Source organism: Lactuca virosa, chromosome 6 (genome assembly GCF_052849685.1).
Source record: "Lactuca virosa cultivar CGN04683 chromosome 6, Lactuca_virosa_CGN04683_v6, whole genome shotgun sequence".
Lineage (NCBI taxonomy): Eukaryota > Viridiplantae > Streptophyta > Magnoliopsida > Asterales > Asteraceae > Lactuca > Lactuca virosa.
The window spans coordinates 214,607,739-214,626,825 of NC_136431.1; the positions used below are offsets into that span (position 1 = coordinate 214,607,739).

Genomic DNA, 19,087 nt, shown 5'->3' on the forward strand with positions numbered 1-19,087 from the left:
TCACCAAAAGGAGGAGTTCTTCCTGAATTGACTAATGATCAGTAGCAACAGTTCATCTCAATGCTCAACTGTTTCAAATCGCCAAATGAAACCAATCAAGCTGATCAAATCCCTCAGGATCCCAATAGTCAACATATTCAGGGACAAAATCATTCCAATGTTAATTTTGCTGGTAATACTCACTCTCATTTTGATTTAACAAAGTCTCATTACATTACCAATGATACTTCTACTTGGATCATTGATTCAGGTGCAAGTGATCATATGTGTTTTGATAAGTCTCTTTTATTTCACACTCGTAAACTCACTGTACCACATCATATTACTCTTCCTAATGGTGAAAAGACAATTTCATTTGAAATTGGAAGCACTCATATTACCAAAGATGTTGTCTTACATAATGTTCTCTACGTTCCTCTATTTCGATATAATCTTCTTTCCATTGGTAAGATGTGCAGAGATCTTAAGTCTTTCATTCTTTTCTCAGAAAATTATTGTTTCTTGTTGCAGGGCCCTTCTCTAAAGAGGCATATGGTTCTTGGTAAACATCATGCTGGCTTGTATTTTGTTTATTCCAAACAAGAAGCAACTAAGAGTCTTACTATGTCTGTAACTACTAAGACTCTTTTGGACTCATTTGTCGTTTTTTCTAATTCTCTTTGTAACTCTGTATCAAATGATACATCTATTTCTTTATGGCATAAAAGGCTGGTCACTTACCAATGTATAAACTGAAAACTTTGAATGTGTTGAACAAATATGATATTAATCTTGATTTCTTTTGTGAAGTTTGTCCCAAAGCTAGACAATGTAAGCTGCCTTTTCATCAAAGTAATATTCATACCAAATCTCTATTTGATCTTATTCACATTGACACTTGGGGTCCTTACAACACCAAAACATATGATGGTTACTCTTATTTTCTAACAATCATTGACGATTTTAGTCGTTCCACATGGACACATCTTCTAAGTACAAAGCGTAATGCCTTTCAAGTCTTAAAAGGTTTCATTTCCATGGTTGAGAGTCAATTTGGTAAAAGAATTCAGACTATTTGGTCTGATAATGCATTCGAACTTGGATCCAGCAAAGAAGCAACAATATTTCTTCAACAAAAGGGAATCATGCATCAAACCAGCTGTAGAAGTACACCCCAACAAAATGGGGTGCTTGAACGCAAACATAAACATCTACTGTAAACTTCTCGAGCCTTGTTGTTTCAATCAAATCTTCCTACCATTTTCTGGGGAGAATGTGTTCTAACAGCAACATATCTTATAAATAGATTCCCAACAAAATTGTTAAATGGTGAAACACCATTTTTTTGATTAAATGGTGTGGAATTATCATACTCTCGTATGAAAGCATTTGGGTGTTTATGCTTCATGAATACTCTTAAAGAAAATCAGGACAAATTTACCCCTCGTGCCTCTCCCCGTGTCTTTATAGGCTACCCATTTGGAAAGAAAACATACAAACTCTACAATCTAGACACTAAAAAGGTTGTCATTTCCAGAGATGTATATTTCCATGAAAGAATCTTTCCATTCCAGTATATGCAACCCAATTCCATTCCAATGTTTCCTGTTCAAGAAATATTGGATTTCAATGATAATCAATCCTCACCTTTCTCTTATTCTTTTCCATCTTCAAATCCTTCACCTCATTTTCCACCAAGTACAACTTCACATAATTCTATCTAGGGATGAAATTGGGTCCAAATCCGGACCGGATGGACTCGGACCCGGAAAACCCGGAACCGGTTAACGGGATTTTGTAGAACCGGAAATCGAATCGGTATATAGGAACCGGTTCCGGTTCGGCTCCGGGTACGGTTCCGGGTAAAGTGGGTCTAGAACCGGAAAACCCGGAAACATCAAAGTGGGTAGGTTGGAACCGGATAAAGTGGGTTTAGAACCGAAAAAACCGGAATTTTTTGGTAATTACTTACTACTTAGTGGGTTGAACTTTGAAAATTTTCATATTGATATCCCGACTTTGGGGTACTGTAACTCATTGAATATGAAACCAAAATTAACAAAATTATAGACTATAATCATGTACAAACTCTAAAATACACTCCGGAAAAAACCGCATGTCAATTTGACTTTAAACGAATGAGATATGCATGTATTAACATTTTCACATAATACAAAGTACAAAAACAAATAGCTGAAAAGTTGAAAATTTTTAGTTTTGATATCCCAACTTCGGAGGACTTTAAATCATTGGATGTTAAACCAAAAATGACAAAATTAAAGTCTAAACTCATGTACAAACTATAAACCACAAGTTGGAAAAAACCACATGTTAATCCAACTTCAAACGAATTAGATATGCATGTTTTAAAACTTTCACCGAATACAAAAAAACTGAAACACTAAAAACTTCCATCTTTGATATCTCGACTTTGGGGGACTGTAAGTCAATGAATATAAAACTAAAAATGGCAAATTTATAGTCTAAAGTAATGTACAAACTCTAAACTATATGTTGGAAAAAACCGCATGTCAATCGGAGTTGAAACGAATGAGATATGCATCTTTTAAACGTTTCACAAATACCGGTTCCGGCCCTAAAAGTGGTTATGGTTCCAAACACCGGTTCCGGTTTTTAGACCCGGTTTACCCGGACCCGATGGACCCAAACCCGGATTACCCAGAACCCGGATAAAGCCAATTTTTTAAACCCGGAACCGGAACCGGTTCTATATATTCCGGTTCTAACGATTCCAGTTCCGGTCCGATTCCGGTTCCGGTCTGGTTTTCCGGTTCTAAATCTCATCCCTAATTCTATCCCATTTACCAATTTTGCCCCTGATCCAAATTTTGTCCCATTACCCAATTCATCACAACAACAACAATCTAATCTTAGAAGAACATCAAGAGTACCTAAACCTCCTGCATATTTACAAGGTTATCATTGTGCAAATTTATCCTTATGTATGCATACTATGACTTCAATGCCCTCCAATAATCATGTTTGTTTTTCAACCTTGTATGATCAAAGTAAGCAGTTAATGAAGAATCTTGATCAATTACATGAACTTTCATCTTATGAAGAGGCTGTCAATATTCCAGAATGGAAAGAAGCCATGGATAAAGAATTTGAGGCTTTAATTGCAAATAATACTTGGATCATCACAAATTTACCAAAAGGAAAGAAACCCATAAGTTGTAAATGGGTTTATAAGGTCAAATATAGAGCAGATGGGCAAGTGGAACGATGCAAAGGGAGATCAGTTGTAAAGGGTTATACCCAAAAGGCTGGAATTGACTACACGGAAACATAGTCCCCTGTTGTTAAAATGACAACAATTCGTGCTCTTATTGCCACTGCTGTCAAAAATGGTTGGAACATGCATCAATTGGATGTTAACAACGCCTTCCTGCACGGGGATTTGGAAGAAGAAATTTACATGAAACCTCCACCTGGTCTTATTTTACAGAACAAAAATCAAGTTTGTAAGTTGCAAAAGTCGTTATATGGTCTCAAGCAAGCCTCACGTCAATGGTACTCTAAAGTGTCATCAGCTTTGAAAGATAAAGGGTATCAACACTCCAAAGACGATTATTCTTTGTTTCACAAAACAACGGGATCTTATGTCACGTTTGTAGTTGTATATGTTGACGACATCATGGTTACAGGAAATAATGAAGAAGAAATAAGTCGTTTAAAAGCTTTCCTTGACTCTCAATTCAAGATCAAAGACTTGGGACATCTTAATTTTTTTTTTAGGAATTAAGGTTCTTTATTCTTCTTCAGGAGTAATTTTGACACAGAGGAATTCAAATGTTATGGGAAATCTATTTGTCCTCTTCCATCAAATCTCAAACTCTTAATAAATGAGGGGGAACCTTTACCAATTCCTGAAGTTTATCGTCGTCTTGTGGGTAAACTCAATTTCCTCAGTCATACACGACCTGATTTAGCCTTTACTATGCAACATCTTAGCCAGTTCATGTCGAATCCCAAATTACCACATTTTGAGGCTGCAATGCATACTCTCAAATACATCAATAATGATTCTAATCAAGGTCTATTTTTTAATAACAAGGACGATTTCAATCTACAAGCTTTTTGTGATTCTGATTGGGCTGCTTGTCCCCAATCAAGGAGTATTAGTGGGTTTTTTATTTTACTTGGTGGAAGCCCGATCTCTTGGAAGTCTAAGAAGCAAATGACAATGTCATTGTCCTCTGCTGAAGCAGAGTACTGGAGTATGAGGAGGGTTAGTGCTGAGTTGGCATGGTTATCAAGAATTCTACATGAAATGAATGTTCCCAATGTCACTCCAATTCCTGTGAAATATGATAACCAAGCGACTATTTGCATTGCTAAAAATCCCGTCTTTCATGAGTGAACCAAACACGTGGAGTTAGATTGTCATTTTGTGAGGGAGAAGCTTCAAGATGGATTAATTTCTTTACAATATGTGTCAACTCAAATGCAATTAGCTGATCTGTTTACTAAAAATTTGTCAAGTAAATATCATTACGGACTTTTAAGCAAGTTGGGAGTTTCTCACCCTCCAACTTGAGGGGGGATGTTGTTAATTATGAAAGCTACACACGGATTGCCACATCAGACTAGTACACGCCATCTAAGTTAGTTATTCAGTTAGACAATCAGTTAGTTAGTTTTTCTGTTTTGAGAGTTGTTCATGTATATACGTTTGATAGCTGTAATACTTTCTTTCAATGAATTCAGTTTAAACAGTTCATCATTCTTCTCTCTGTAATTCTTTTTAAAATTCAGGAATCAACAAAGAACCACAAAAAAGCCATTCCATAAACTCATTTGGGATGAAAAAAAAGTTCTTTGAATTGTTCCTAGATATTTGTGTGATGATGTGAAGACTAAATCCTATCTTTTATAAAGAAGATTGCCAATTCCACACATTTCACATTGGGTTTTACATTAGGGCCCTATCTAGGAATGGAAAATAGAGTGGGGAGACTAAAAAGGTGGAAAATACAATGTATTTCGCAACGTCCACACATTTGCAGACTGCAGTAAATCTCCTATGAAATATGTGGTTGTTTTAAGGAATAAACAAGATTTTAATCTTTTTTAGCAGATTAATAAAAAAAATGGTTAGATTTGTTTATGTTCTTTTTTTTTAGGAATTCTATGTGTAAGCCGATTTAGACTAGGGGTGAGCACCGGAACAAGGTACCCGCTTTTGGAACCGCATCGGAACCGTATCGGAACCGCCAGTTCTGGAACCGGAACCGCCTTAAGCGGTTCCGATTCCTAAAATTGTGGAACCGCCATAAGCGGTTCCGGTTCCGGTTCCTAAAATTGTGGAACCGCCATAAGCGGTTCCGGTTCCGGTTTTTATTTTTTCGGAACCGCTACCCGCCGGGTACCCGACGGAACCGGTTATATATATATATATATATATATATATATATATATATATATATATATATATATATATATATATATATATATATATATATATATATATATATAAAGGATGAATTGTTCATTCTTGACTACAATTAGACATTGCCATACATTAAAACTGATGTGTTAATTTGCATTCTGCACCTCTAAAAACGAAATTGCATGAAACTCATTAGCATGTTAAGCCTTTATAACATATAATAAGTTACGAACTAATTGGAGTGGAAATTTGGATATTTAATATCCTGTCTTTTAAATTTGAACATTGAATCACAGAACTTTTAAATATTTTTTTTGCTATCAAATTCGAATCACTGTTTCTTTGTCTTCTTTTTTTATTAGTTTGTAAAACGTTTACATATATATTCTGTTTGTTTGAATTACCTCAAACTTTTGCTTATCTTTCTTTGTAAATTAAAGTTTTCATCGTCAATGTTTATAACATTTAATAGTTTTTTTATTTACGTCGTAATTGTCAATTTTTATAAAAAATATAAAAAACAACCGGGTACCCGGTACCGGAACCGGTTCCGGGACCGGTTCCAAAATCTGAAAAACCGTTGTAATCGGTTCCGGTTCCGGTTCCTACATTCCAAGAACCGCCGGTTCCGGTTCCGGTTCCGGTTCCAGACAATTAAAGCGGGTACCCGCTTATGCTCACCCACCACTACAATATCTTTATGCGGCGAAAGATAACAATGTTTCACGTGGCAAACCATAATTGGGTACTGACCAATCCTTTTGTACACTTTGACGCCATTATTGATAACAGTAACAGCGTCAATCAATTATTTTCTATCGTTAAAAACTTATAATAATATCAATAATAATAATAATTTTGTTGATTAATTTATCCAAAGCAATCAGATCAGATCTTTGGTGTCGGATCGAAGACTGAAACAGAAACATTCAATCTAGGGTTTCGGTTTAAGAATCAGTGGTTTCTCTCGAAATCAAAATTAAATGGATTCTTTCGAGAGTACTAATTGGGATCTAATCGATTACAGCAGTCTCATCAACGATGTCGCATCCACCGATCTTTATTGGGGTGACCAGAGGTAACTAACTGCTTTTTTCCCCTCTCTCTATAGATTTTGATTTTAATAGTTTCTGGTTCTATCTATTGTGAAAAATCAATTAGGATTTAAAGATTTTCGTAAATGATTTCGGATTTTATGGTAGAAATGTTGCTGATTTCATAGGTGTTAGATTTTCACGAACTAATTCACGAAGAGTAAGATCTTTGTTGTTATATGGCTAAGTTTTGCTGTTCTTAGCTAGAATTAGGGCAAAACATATGTTTATGAGTTTACAAGAACAATTAAGTTGAGTTGTGAATCTTTTCCATGGATTCGAAATAAAATTTGTTTGATTTAAAAATTTGGCTTTTGAATGCAGCGCTGCAATCCCCGTTGATGCTCCACTTGCTAGCCTTGCACCATTAGATGAGTGTGCTGAAAAAGAATGCACAAAAAAGAGGTTTTACTCTTTTCATTTCAATATAGTTTGATAAAAGATCCATATATCAATGTGATTACAAAAATATGTTAAAAAAGAGTGAGATTTCAGACATATTTTGACAATGAAACTTCATAATATTCAATTACATAACAGGGGAAGAAGTAATTCGTGCAGCAGGGCAGAGAATAAAGCATGCCGTGAGAGGCAAAGGAGGGAGAAATTGAATGACAGGTTTTTTCTTTATGAATTATATCATTTAGCAATAATAAAATTCTTCATTTTTGTTGTTTGATTAAATATAATTATTTATCTTTTCAGGTTTTTAGAATTGAGCTCTACTTTAGAACCTGGGAGACCTGTCACCAATGATAAGTTAGCAATACTTGGAGATGCAATCCGAGTTCTGAATCAGCTAAAATCTGAATCTCAGGAATGCAAAGAGATGAATGAGAAATTATTGGAAGAGATTAAGACATTAAAGGTTAGTTCAAATTTTTTTTTTTCTTTTTTTAATTAAATTCTCTAGAGATCTTTAAATGTTATGACTTGATAAAACCAACAGGCAGAAAAGAATGAACTTCGTGAAGAGAAACTTGTTTTAAAGGCAGAAAAAGCAAAAATGGAACAACAGGTCAAAGCGTTGACCAATCATACACCTCATGGATTCATGACACCTCATCCAGCAAACAAGATGCCTGTTTTTCCAGGCTATGGTTACATTCCAATGTGGCAATATTTACCACAATCTGCACAAGATACATCTCATGATCATGAGCTCAGGCCACCTGCTGCTTAATTGGTAACACTGACTGGACTGAACTGGATTGGACTGGATAAAGGTATTTCAGATGATGAGGATGAGAAGGGCATTTACGTCTTTTGCACAAGTGAAAGATCGAGAATGAAACCGTGTCTCGTCTTCTTAAAAGAATTGCAAATTTTGGGTTGAAAAATTGTTGTCTTATTGTACTTTGTAAATACTAGTGCTTGATTGCAGATTGCATTTTCTTCTTATTGATTTTCTAGAGACAAGTAGGGTTTAATGTAGGAGGAATTTATTTATATTGGATAGAAATAAATAAATAAATAACCTTCATTGTTTTATCCTTGTAGCTCTTGAAATGATTAACTCTCTGCATGAATTGTTGTCCATGTATGCTTTCTGTATCGTTGCAAGAAAGGAATGCTACTTAAATTTCATCTTGGAAAATGTTATTAGGTACCAAAATAGTCTTAAGCAAGTGATAAGATCATTGCATTGAACAAACCACAATGCAATTATCATATCGTTAGTTTAAGACTAATCATATAGTTTCTTGTTCAGAAGAAGGAAGGAAAAAGAAAACCCTAGAGATTCAAAAATGGGGGATCTGAACGGGTCCCAAATGGGGAAGGAGGAATCATAGGCTCTTCAGGATCCAAATTATAATAAAAAGCAAACGAATCATTGATTTGATTATGATTCAAATAACAACAAAGGAAATATGAACTTGAAATCAAAGAGTGAAAATGTATAGAGATACATTTGTAGATATATCCGTTTATTATTTAATATTTATATACCTAAAATACGGAAAAAATATTATGTCATAATTACAAAAAATATTGAAAATATTGTATTATCTTTATAAAATTTATATTTTATAATGAGATGTCATTAAATATTTAATAAAATAATTAATTAGTAAAGAAATAAAAATATCTAAAACTAACTTATAATTAAAGGGTTAAAATGAAATATGGTTAAAGTACAGAGGGTTATTATGTACAAGTAGTAAAGTATATTGATCACTCAATATATATTGAATGTTAAAATAAAAAAGTAAATAAGTTATCTAGTCCAATAGTATTAAGTGCTAATAAAAAAAAATGTATAGTAATAAGCTATAAAAAAACCTCCTATTAGAGATGCTTTTAGGGCATCTAAAGCCCTACACCAAAACTCATTTTTTACACCATTTTGGTGTGAAGTCATCTCTAACACCACTCTATTTCACACGCCATTTTGGTGTACAAGAATAATATAACACCAAATTTGGTGTTATATGATTTATTTGCATTAAAATGGTGCAAAACTTTCATGTGTCACTCTTATTCTATCTTCTTATATGTTTATTCAACTTTAATTATATATTTACTTGATATCAATTAATTACAACTAGTAAGTTACTATCCCTGCTTCGCAGGGGACCAAACTTGCATAACTACGAAAGTGTATGTAACATCTAAATGTTGGTACTTGATCTTTCAATGTTTTGAAATTAATAAAGAATGATAAACCTCATTTTATAGTTGGTCACGACATGAGAGAAAGTGTCTCACGACGTGACATTCGGATGAATCGTGTATCTCTCCTTGAGGGTCACAACATGACACATAGGTGCTCACGTCGTGAGAGCAGGCTAACCCTACTCCCGTGTTTTGCACCCTATTTAAAGGAAATGTGAAACCCTCAGCCTCCATCATTTCCTGCCCAAATCGATTTTAGCATCTATTGGTGACCTTGGAGAGCTTTTTGGTGGTTTTGGCTCTTAAAAAAAGAAGAAGACTCCTTGGGTGCATCACTTGTGGCAAGTAAGTTCCTTCCTCAACATCTTTCTGTGCTTTTGGACTCTTGTAAGTCCTAAAGCTCTTACCTTTATCTCTATTGCATGCTAGATCTAAGATTTGTTCTTTTCTCTTCATGGTGGGGTGGATAGCATGCATGAGATCCATAAGGTTAGAAACTTTATAGATCATTGAGGCCTTTTCTGTAGTATAAGTTTCAGATCTGAGGTTTGGTGTTGGTTTTAGACTCCAAGCATGAGTCTTGGCCTCGTTTTCTCCTTATTGACCTAGTTAGTGTTTGAGTCATGCATGATTTTTATGGTCCTTAAGGTTGAGGAAGACCCTTTGGAAAGTCTCAAGGAGTAGCTTAAGGGATTAAGAGCTTAATGTTCAAAGCTGTTCAGAACGGATCTCACGATGTGAGAAAGGGCATGTCACATCGTAAGAAGAGAGCGTTCACGATTATTTTATCCTGGTTCGATTACGACGTGACCTATGAGTGGTCACAACATGACCATTGGCTGAAGTTGACCATGGTTGACTTTTGGATCAAACTAGGGTTTTAAGGATGTAGGCTGATAGGGTATGACTTTACTGTTGTTAGGTGTCATGTTGATCATATCTACCCTGTGTGTGAGAGCTGTTGTGTTTCTAGCTGCTATTTGGGAGGTGAGTCTTCTTACTACCAGTTGGGTCTTTATATTTGACCATGGTTGACTATTGTGAAATTTTGGTCGTTACAGTGTAGAGAGCAAACTTGCAAGCATACAAAAGTTATGTGGCTAGAGTGTGAAACCAAAAAAGTATAGGGACGAAACATGGCAATATGTTGCGGGGGCACAGAAGGCATAATCTGCAAATACTTTATTAGGTAGGGACTATTTTTGCATTTTTTAAAACATAGTCTGTAAATTATATAAACATATGGCTGTTTCAAAAAAAAAGCGTAGGGACCTTTTCAATAAATTATAGGGACAATTTTTGTAATTTATTTTCAACATAGGGACCATATATACCAACATACGAAAGTCTTAAACATATGAACCATTTCTGAAAAAAAAAATATTCTTCACATGGACCTTTTCTATAAAGTATAGGGACTGATTTTTTTAATTTAGTTTGTACATAAGGACTAAAACTGCCAAAATCTGTGGCCAAAACATGAAAGCAAAAAGTGTAGGGACGAAATACAACAATATATTATAGTGGAGGGGGCGTGCAGCCGGGGGGTGGTAATATGCAAATATTCTATTAGATAGGGATTATTTTTGTAATTTTTTTAAACGTAATCTATAAATTTTATAAATATATGGATCATTTATGCAATAAATATATAAATAAAAAATGTACACGGACATTTTCTACAAATAATAAGAATGGTTTTTATAATTTATTTTGTACACATACATCAAATGAAAATCTTACATATATGGACTACTTTAATAAAAATAAAATAAAATAAAATAAAACACATAAGTACCTTTTCTCTAAATTATAGAAGCAATTTTGTAATTTATTTTGTACATTTTAAACAAAATTCCAAAATACTACCGTGACCAAAGACAAAAAGTATATTATGCATTTCCACATTCTAATTTGATATATATAATACTTGTAAAAGATAATCTAAATTTATGTTATATATTAAATTGTTAATTAGTCATAAATATAAACCTTAGTTTTAAATTTATGTAACTTTTTTAATTAACAAATGTTATTTTATTAAAATAACATCTAATTCGAATGGATAATATATAAATATTTAATTTGGTTATAATTTTGTAATAAATACATTTTATAAATTTTTTTTCAAACTAAATATGTACATAAATATGTTAAGAACTAATTAGCTCAAGGGTGTGTTTGACAAATCTATATAAGTTTAAAAAAAAGATTATTATGGGAGAATTTTTTTGGTTTAAAATATAGCGTAGAAAATGACGTAGGGTTGAAGATGAAATATTATTAGCATCATTTTTACATCATTTTAATGTCAAAAATGGTTTAGAGTTGGAGATGGTTTTATAAAATGAAAATTAAAACACGATAATTTCGGCCCATTAACAATTGCAAAGGGTCGAAAAGTATATTTAGAGTTGACCTGAAACATCCCGAAAATATGACCCAAAATTTTTTGTTTTCAAATCATAATTAAAATTATAAATCATTCAAGTCATAAGTAAAATCATAATTCATGTATCATAAAACATCATAGTGTCTATCTCAAATCAAGATCTCATAACAAATCATCAAAGTAAACTCCCAGGCTGTGACTGTGGTGTGTGCCATGCGATCAACCCGAGCCCTTCCCTTTGCTACTGGAAGTACCTGAAACCAAAACTGAAAACTGTAAGCACGAAACTTAGTGAGCTCCCCCAAACTAACACATACCATACAATAACACATATAACACATACTGGGCCTTGCCCACTGCATCGGGCCCCGCCCGGCATCAGACCGAAGTCCGGCATAAATTAGGCCCCGCCCGGCATCGGACCGAAGTCCGGTATAAGCTGAACATAACATAAACATAACATATAACATAATCACATATACTGCATCGGGCTTGCCTAACATCGGACCGGAGTCCGGAACATATATCACATATCATAACATGCATGAATCACGAATACATCAAGCATACATAACTACTTCTCGGGACCACCCCGGCATCGGACCGAAGTCCGGAACTACTATCATCTAAACGGGCCGGCATTGTGGCCGTAAACCCGTTCCTACTGGAAGGAAACTCACCTCGTATGACTGACTGCTGTAACTCTGGGTGAGGAATCTCTGTTTCTGCTGCTCCGGCGACTCTCCGACTATAATTTCCATAAAGGTACTTAGTCAAAAACTGATAATTGCTCTTAGGGTAAAATGACCATTTTACCCCTGGCTAAAGTCAACATCCTGGTCAAAGTCCACACCCAGTTGACCTGACTCGCCGAGTTGATTCACCAACTCGTCGAGTCTCTATTCTTTCATCTGTTCCCAACCCCAACTCTACGCGTCGAGTCTAGCAAGAACTCGACAAGTTCTCCTTCAAACCTAGCGTCGGGACTATCCTCATCTGGCTCGCCGAGTTCATCCTTGAACTCATCGAGTTCATCTTCACCATAAGAGTGTGACTAGTCTGTGACTCGCCAAGTTGTATGAACAACTCGTCGAGTCCGTCTTCATGGGTTGGGGATTGCCTTGGACTCGCCGAGTGTGTTCATCCACTCGCCGAGTCCCATGGTTTCCAGGTCCATAACTACGTCTATTTCGTTGAGTCCTTCTTCTGGACTCATCTAGATCCCTTCTAAACTTAACTGGATCCCTTCAAAACATAGAAGATGGGAGAACCAACCCCCCCCCCCCCCCCGACTCGCTGAGTCTACTTATGTCCAAGTCCATAACTCGATTTCTGTTGTGCAAAGCTCATCCAAAAGGTAGATCTGGGCTCTTAAGGCCGATATAACACGTAAAGTCACGAACTTTACATGCATGCATGGGAATTTTAAGCTTAAAGGACCAAAAATGGGGTTTATTACATGCATGGGGTTCTCATGGCCATAGAGATGGCACCTTTATGCCATGAGGACCCTCCAAGGTTCCAATCTGAAGCTTCTACCCTACATTACACCCTAAAGTCCAAAATGACATGGAAATGCCCTCAAAGATGCCAAGATTCAAACCCCAAATTAGATCTAACACATAGGAGGTCAAGATAGGGGCTATTTACCTCAAATACACTGGAAATGCAACCAAACTCAGAATCCACTGACTTGCTCCTTGATTCACCAAGCTTCCCTCCATTCTTCTAGCTTCAAATCAAGATGCAAAGGCACAATATAACTCAAAGATGCTCACAATTGATTAGGGTTTTGAGGACAGGACTTGGGGTGATGGAGGCCGGGGTGGAAGCCTCATAAGTTGTTTAAATAGAGTGCAAACCCTCCAATTTAGGGTTTTACTCGGACAGCTCCTACTCGCCGAGTCGGTCTTCCGACTCGTTGAGTAGGCCACTTAGTCCCCCGACCCGGAGTCGATCCTACTCGACGAGTCGGGCCTCCAACTCGCCGAGTCCAAGGGTAAAATGTGAAGTTTGGCTTGAATTTAACTGCGTACCTGAGAGCGGGTGTTACATGACCATGCTAGTTTCGAGTCATTTCGAAACTTAACGCAATTGCAACAAAATTACCCAAGAGATTATTTGTGACATAATTATATAAATTTGCATCATCCTCCCCACTTGAGAAAGACTCGACCTCGAGTCTTCTTCATCGTCACATCGCCTATGTACAATGATAATTTTACCATGTCGAAAGTGGTCGACATTTTATAGTGGTTGGGAAGCTGATCTCATATGCATATGTATTGTCATTGATTTGTTCGAGTATATGGAGAGAGCCATTAACTTGCAACTTAAGCTTCCCAAACTAACCCATAGGGAACTTCTCCTTTCGTAGGATCTACACAAGACCACCCTCATTATAAATAACCTGCTTCGGTTGCTATTAATAAAAATCTAAAAATGGCATACCTAATAAGATTTGTTTAGATTTTCTTCCGTGTTTATTTATTGTGATGTTTTCTATTTATTATGATGTTTTCCGGTGTTCGATTTGTGAAAATTGTTGATCCATATGATACATAATGATAAAAGCAAATTGGGGTTTTTATAAGCTTTGAATTTCATGATCTTTCATTAGATTTTTGTGGTCTTTGTTTTATGTAGAGGTGGAAAAAACTGACACAATCACACAACACACTACCCGACATGAAACAAACGAGTTTTGGTTATTTCAACTTGTTTAACTAAACGGAATGACACGACACGAAAATTAAACGAGTAAGATTCGGGTTGAATAATTCAACTTGAAAATAGTCTGTTTATTTATATGCAATTTTCTTTTTAATTATTTAGATGTATTTAATGGGACCAAAACCAAAACTATATATAAAGGAAAAACTTTGGGTTTAGTCTTTCAAGTCTGTTTATTTATATGCAATTTTCTTTTTAATTATTTAGATGTATTTAATGGGACCAAAACCAAAACTATATATAAAGGAAAAACTTTGGATTTAGTCGCTTTATAATATGAAAATGACTTAGCCGCCTATGAACTTCTCCCTTTCGCCTCCCAACTCCTACTTTTTCGATTTCACTTTGTCTTTTCTGCATCTCCAACTCCTACTCTTTCAACAAGTTTAGTGTTTCAACCCGGACACGATCCATTTACAAGGTCTAACCCCTAAACTCACTAACCCGACACGAAAATAACGGATTGACACGACACAACATGATAATTAAAATGTTAGATTTAAGTCAAACTCCTCGACTCGTTTAATGTTTCAACCCGACACATTTGTCACGTCTAATTTTATGAATCTTAAAAATATTCACATAAAGTATTTGAGTCTCGAAAACAGTCAAACAATATCTATCTAAATCCATACCATTAAGTGATCTCCAATGGATTTAGCAACCCTTTGTGATGACAAATCTGAAAATCTATGCAACTCACAATGATTTCACCAAAAATACCAAGACCAAAGTTCTATCTTCTAATTTTCTCTTTATAACCTCAAAACCCTAAAAATGGCTATCTCATAGGTATTTATATCTCTCATCAAAATAATCTATTTATTTAATGAATAAATAAATATAATATCTTTTAGAATTGATACTCTAAGTCCTCTAGGAATGGCAACGGGGCGGGTTCGGGGCGGGGCGTGGTTTCCCAAACCCGCCCCGATATCTTTCGGGTATCTTATCGGGGCGCCCCGTTGGGTTCGGGTTTTCCCGTCGGGTTTCGGGTATCTTATCGGGTTTACAACAATTCATAACGAAATCTTTATTTTGTTTTAGGGTAACCCGATGTCTTATAAAATATACGTGTTCTAGCCTCCCTTTAAATTAAAAACATGATGAATCACTTTAATAAAATTAACTCGACATTGTATTAAAAATTATTTGATTTAATTTTAGTGTAATACGTCAAAACATAAAAAATGATCATTCACACCAGATTGTTAATAACGAAAAAGATTGTCCACAGTAAGTATTTTATATTTGAATGTATGCAATTAACATCAAAAGGATTCAAATATATATATATATATATATATATATATATATATATATATAGTCGGGGCGAGGATAACCCACTCCCTGCCCCGAACCCGATAAAAAACCCGATAACGACCCATTACCCGACCCGAAATAATCGAGTTTCGGGTTTCCCCATCAGGTTCGGGTTTTTTTGCCATCCCTAAAGACCTCAATAATGGTAATTCTCTCATGATCACCAATAATTCTCATTTATCTAAATAATTCCCCCGTGAAGGAGTATAGTGAAGGAGTATAGGTAAGTCCAAGAAAAAAGCTTTTATCTTGACCTCAAAGTATCTAGGTTCCATGATCTTTAAGGGAGAGAGTGTAGTTGGTTAAAGTGGACACCCTCATGAGTTGTGTGATAGGAAGGTCCCTTTGACACAGGGGAAATTTTAAATGATAAATATAAGGCCCACCATGTTATATGGATCCAAATGTAAGAAGGACCACAAGAGGAAGATATAAGTAGTTGAAATGATGATGATGATGATGAGGTGGACTTGCAATAGAACTTTGATGAATATGATACTAAATACGGTTGTAAGAAGCTCGTTAGGAGTGGCACAAATTACAAAAAGTTGAGAGAAGGATGATTGAGGTGGTATGGGCATGTCCAAATGAGACTACCATTAGTTACAGTCAAGAGAGTAGACTCATTGGAGATTGATGGTAAGAGAATAGGAGGACATCAAAGAAAAAAGTGGGAGAATAATAAGAGGTTAGACATGAAGAAATTTACTCTTTTTGGGGACATAGCGGTTTTAGTATGGTGCCTGCAGTGGCATATGCTTACTCTACCGCCTCATTTGCAGGTTCCAGAGGCATATGCTTTTTTTTGGGGGGGTGGGGGGGTTATTTTCCATTACAACTTTATGCTCACTTTCATTTACTATCACCCTATTTTGTTTTTCCATGTTTCTAGTGCAGATGTTGGAGGTCTTCTAGAGTGATAGTAAAAACAAAATAGGGTGATAGTAAATGAAAGTGAGCATAAAGTTGTGATGACCACACCTACCTCCTATGGAGGCACAACTGACGAAATCTACCTCCCCTATCCCATTTTAATGGGATCCCCATGTATGTTGCTATGTTATCTCAATTATGGTCAAAGTACTAAACATAGCAATGTACTTTAAAAACTCAACATACCTCAATGTTTCCCTTGTGAAATCTCCGTCACATCTCAATAGCTCCATCAACTAAAGTTACACCCGAAACCTTGGTAAAAATATATAATAAATGGAATTTTCTCATCATAAGGAAAAAAAAGCGTCTTTTATTTGCGAATGTTACAATCAAACAATGTCACTATAACAAAACTTGCAATTGGAATACTCAAATAGAACCATGCATTTCATATAACTTTTGCAATAAGAGGTGGAAACATATATATATATATATATATATATATATATATATATATATATATATATATATATATATATATATATATATAGACTTGTAAATATAAAATAATAAATAAGTGAAATGGGTACCGAAAGTTAAATCTACTAGCTTTCACCATGCTGCTGAATTATAGGAACTGTGGTAGGCCAGCAAGGAAGCACAAACGGGAAGACAACAGGGATCATCAAATATTTAACCTTTGCATCTTGAGGAAAACATGGTAACTTCAGTAGCTTAGTCCTCATGTTGTATTCCAAAATTTTAAACGAGCAGAGACACCAAAAGAAAACAATATCCTGATTAAGTGGATGGGGAGGAAGCAGACCTATGAGATCCTTGTAAGCTGTTTGAACTGTGGATTTCATCCCTAAGATGTGAACCTTATGCAACAAAAACCACTCACCACCATCATTGCTGCAATCTTTGAGTTGCCATACTCGATACGTCTTACTACTCTTACAATAGTCTGCATATCTAAGTCGACCAGCAGACTCTCCTAAGCAATAATCGGAGCTAGATTCTGTTATCCCTGGTGGATACTTGATAGTTCCACATATTCCACTATAAGGATCATAAGTGAAAATATCAGTCTTTGAAAGATTATCCCAATGAAGCAATCCTCCACAAACTACAGCACTGGGATACCCGAAATTACATCTATAGAAGAGTTCATTAACCGAAGTTGAACTCGACATGTAGTTCTCGTTAGTCCACCTCCCTGACTCCGAACAGAATATTTCCAGACTCAATGTATCTCTTAGCGCCACTTGAATACGAACCACCTTAAAACTCGTTGTCCTTCTTTGTTCTTGATTATCATTACATGAATACTGGGGATTGCATATAAACCCGATGTAACTGGCTTTAACATCAGTAGGAGGTGGTGGTAGAGTAATCCATTGCTTCGTTAACGGATTACAAACAAAGTAAACAACCGGAGGACATAGATCAGCACAACACAAAACTAATCCGTTGTTTGAAGCTAGGTAATGTATAGTTTCTTGAAGGAAAGATAAAGAAAACCCTGGAGATTCAAAAATGGGGGATTCAAACGCCATACACATCCCTACCGAGGAAGGACGAATCTTACGCTTTCCATCCAAATCATAATAAAGAGCAAACGAATCGTTGATTTGATGATGATTCAAATAACAGCGAACGAAATTTGAACTTGAAATCAAAGAACGAAAACGTACTGAGATGCATTTGCAGATATTGGCTGGCTTTAGAGGGAGACGTATTAGGGTTTCGATTAAGAGCTCGTCAGTGAGCTTATCAAACACTGATGATGAAATTGTTTCCACATTATGTGAAGAACCGTCGATTGTCTCATCCGAGGGTTTCATACTACCACCACCTGAACCGCCCTGTACGCCGGAACTCGGAAAATCAATAATTTGTGTTACCGACCTTCAAATTAAACTAGAGACTAAAAGGGTGCTCCTAAAAAAAAACCTCCTTTGGGTTTTAACAGAAAAATGACTAAAAAAAGTCTTAAAATTTTACCTTAATCTACGAAAAAATCCAAAACTAAAATTTGTTTACGAAAAAACATGAATTACCGGTAAAAATAACGATTTAATCCTTTTTTCCGGTTTACTGGTTTCATTACTTACCAGTTTCACTAAAGTCTCATTATTTTACCCTAATTTGCGAATAAGTCTCAAACTAAAATTTTGTGATGATTTGACCATTTTCTTCATGTAACAACTGACTTAGACACATAATCATTAAATTAGCTGATAAGATGGATACGATGGGTTATATAATGCTACATTTACTGTAAAATTTGATATTCATCTCATCGGCTCATTTATGACTATGTATCTTGGGCAGCAATGAAACCAATAAAATGCGTGTTTTCAAGAAAAAATGGCAGAAAATGAGTTGGTGTCTCATGAGATGGATATATTGGGTTACATAAGATTAGATAGACAATTTGATATTTCTTATAAACATAAAAATAACGCAGTTGTTACTAGTTTATGTAATTATTCCAGTTTTTGTTGGATGCATTTTATGTTCCAAAAGAATATACAATACATCAGGATATCAAGTTTTATGCTAAACATAGCATTATATAACTCAACATATCCATCTCATCATCTCATTTAATGACTAGGCGTCCGGGTCAGCAATGAAACCAATAAAATGTATGTT

General features: G+C 35.4%; 2 protein-coding genes across 3 annotated transcripts; one reads left to right on the forward strand and one right to left on the reverse strand.

Moving 5' to 3' along the window:
* Nucleotides 1–6,245: 6,245 nt before the first annotated feature.
* On the forward strand, nucleotides 6,246–7,887 carry LOC145122666 (transcription factor bHLH104-like). The gene is made up of 5 exons (XM_079058226.1): nucleotides 6,246–6,470; nucleotides 6,811–6,891; nucleotides 7,027–7,104; nucleotides 7,192–7,354; nucleotides 7,436–7,887. The coding sequence occupies exons 1-5, from the start codon at nucleotides 6,376–6,378 to the stop codon at nucleotides 7,667–7,669; spliced, it is 651 nt and encodes a 216-aa protein (XP_078914352.1). The 5' UTR covers nucleotides 6,246–6,375; the 3' UTR covers nucleotides 7,670–7,887.
* Nucleotides 7,888–11,624: 3,737 nt separating this feature from the next.
* Nucleotides 11,625–18,349, reverse strand: LOC145118783 (F-box protein At3g26010-like). Of its 2 annotated transcripts, XR_013713452.1 has the most exons (3): nucleotides 17,017–18,349; nucleotides 16,670–16,738; nucleotides 11,625–11,748 (listed from the first exon to the last, which is right to left on the reverse strand). XR_013713452.1 is itself a non-coding variant. In XM_079054453.1 (2 exons), exon 1 carries the CDS (start codon nucleotides 18,271–18,273, stop codon nucleotides 17,032–17,034), a length of 1,242 nt encoding a protein of 413 aa, XP_078910579.1. In that variant the 5' UTR covers nucleotides 18,274–18,349; the 3' UTR covers nucleotides 11,626–11,748; nucleotides 17,017–17,031. The 2 variants fall into 2 exon arrangements, 1 of the variants encoding a protein (XP_078910579.1); XM_079054453.1 differs by lacking the exon at nucleotides 16,670–16,738 and having other exon boundaries at nucleotides 11,626–11,748.
* Nucleotides 18,350–19,087: the final 738 nt, after the last annotated feature.

What these genes read in the sequence shown, in the direction of transcription:
- LOC145118783 (XM_079054453.1), bottom strand. Translation starts at nt 18,273, where the DNA reads ATGAAACCCTCGGATGAGACAATCGACGGTTCTTCACATAATGTGGAA.
- LOC145122666 (XM_079058226.1), top strand. Translation starts at nt 6,376, where the DNA reads ATGGATTCTTTCGAGAGTACTAATTGGGATCTAATCGATTACAGCAGT. An exon ending in AAAGAATGCACAAAAAAGAG is followed by an intron (nt 6,892 to 7,026) that starts GTTTTACTCTTT and finishes ATTACATAACAG; the next exon opens with GGGAAGAAGTAATTCGTGCA. An exon ending in AGGGAGAAATTGAATGACAG is followed by an intron (nt 7,105 to 7,191) that starts GTTTTTTCTTTA and finishes TTATCTTTTCAG; the next exon opens with GTTTTTAGAATTGAGCTCTA.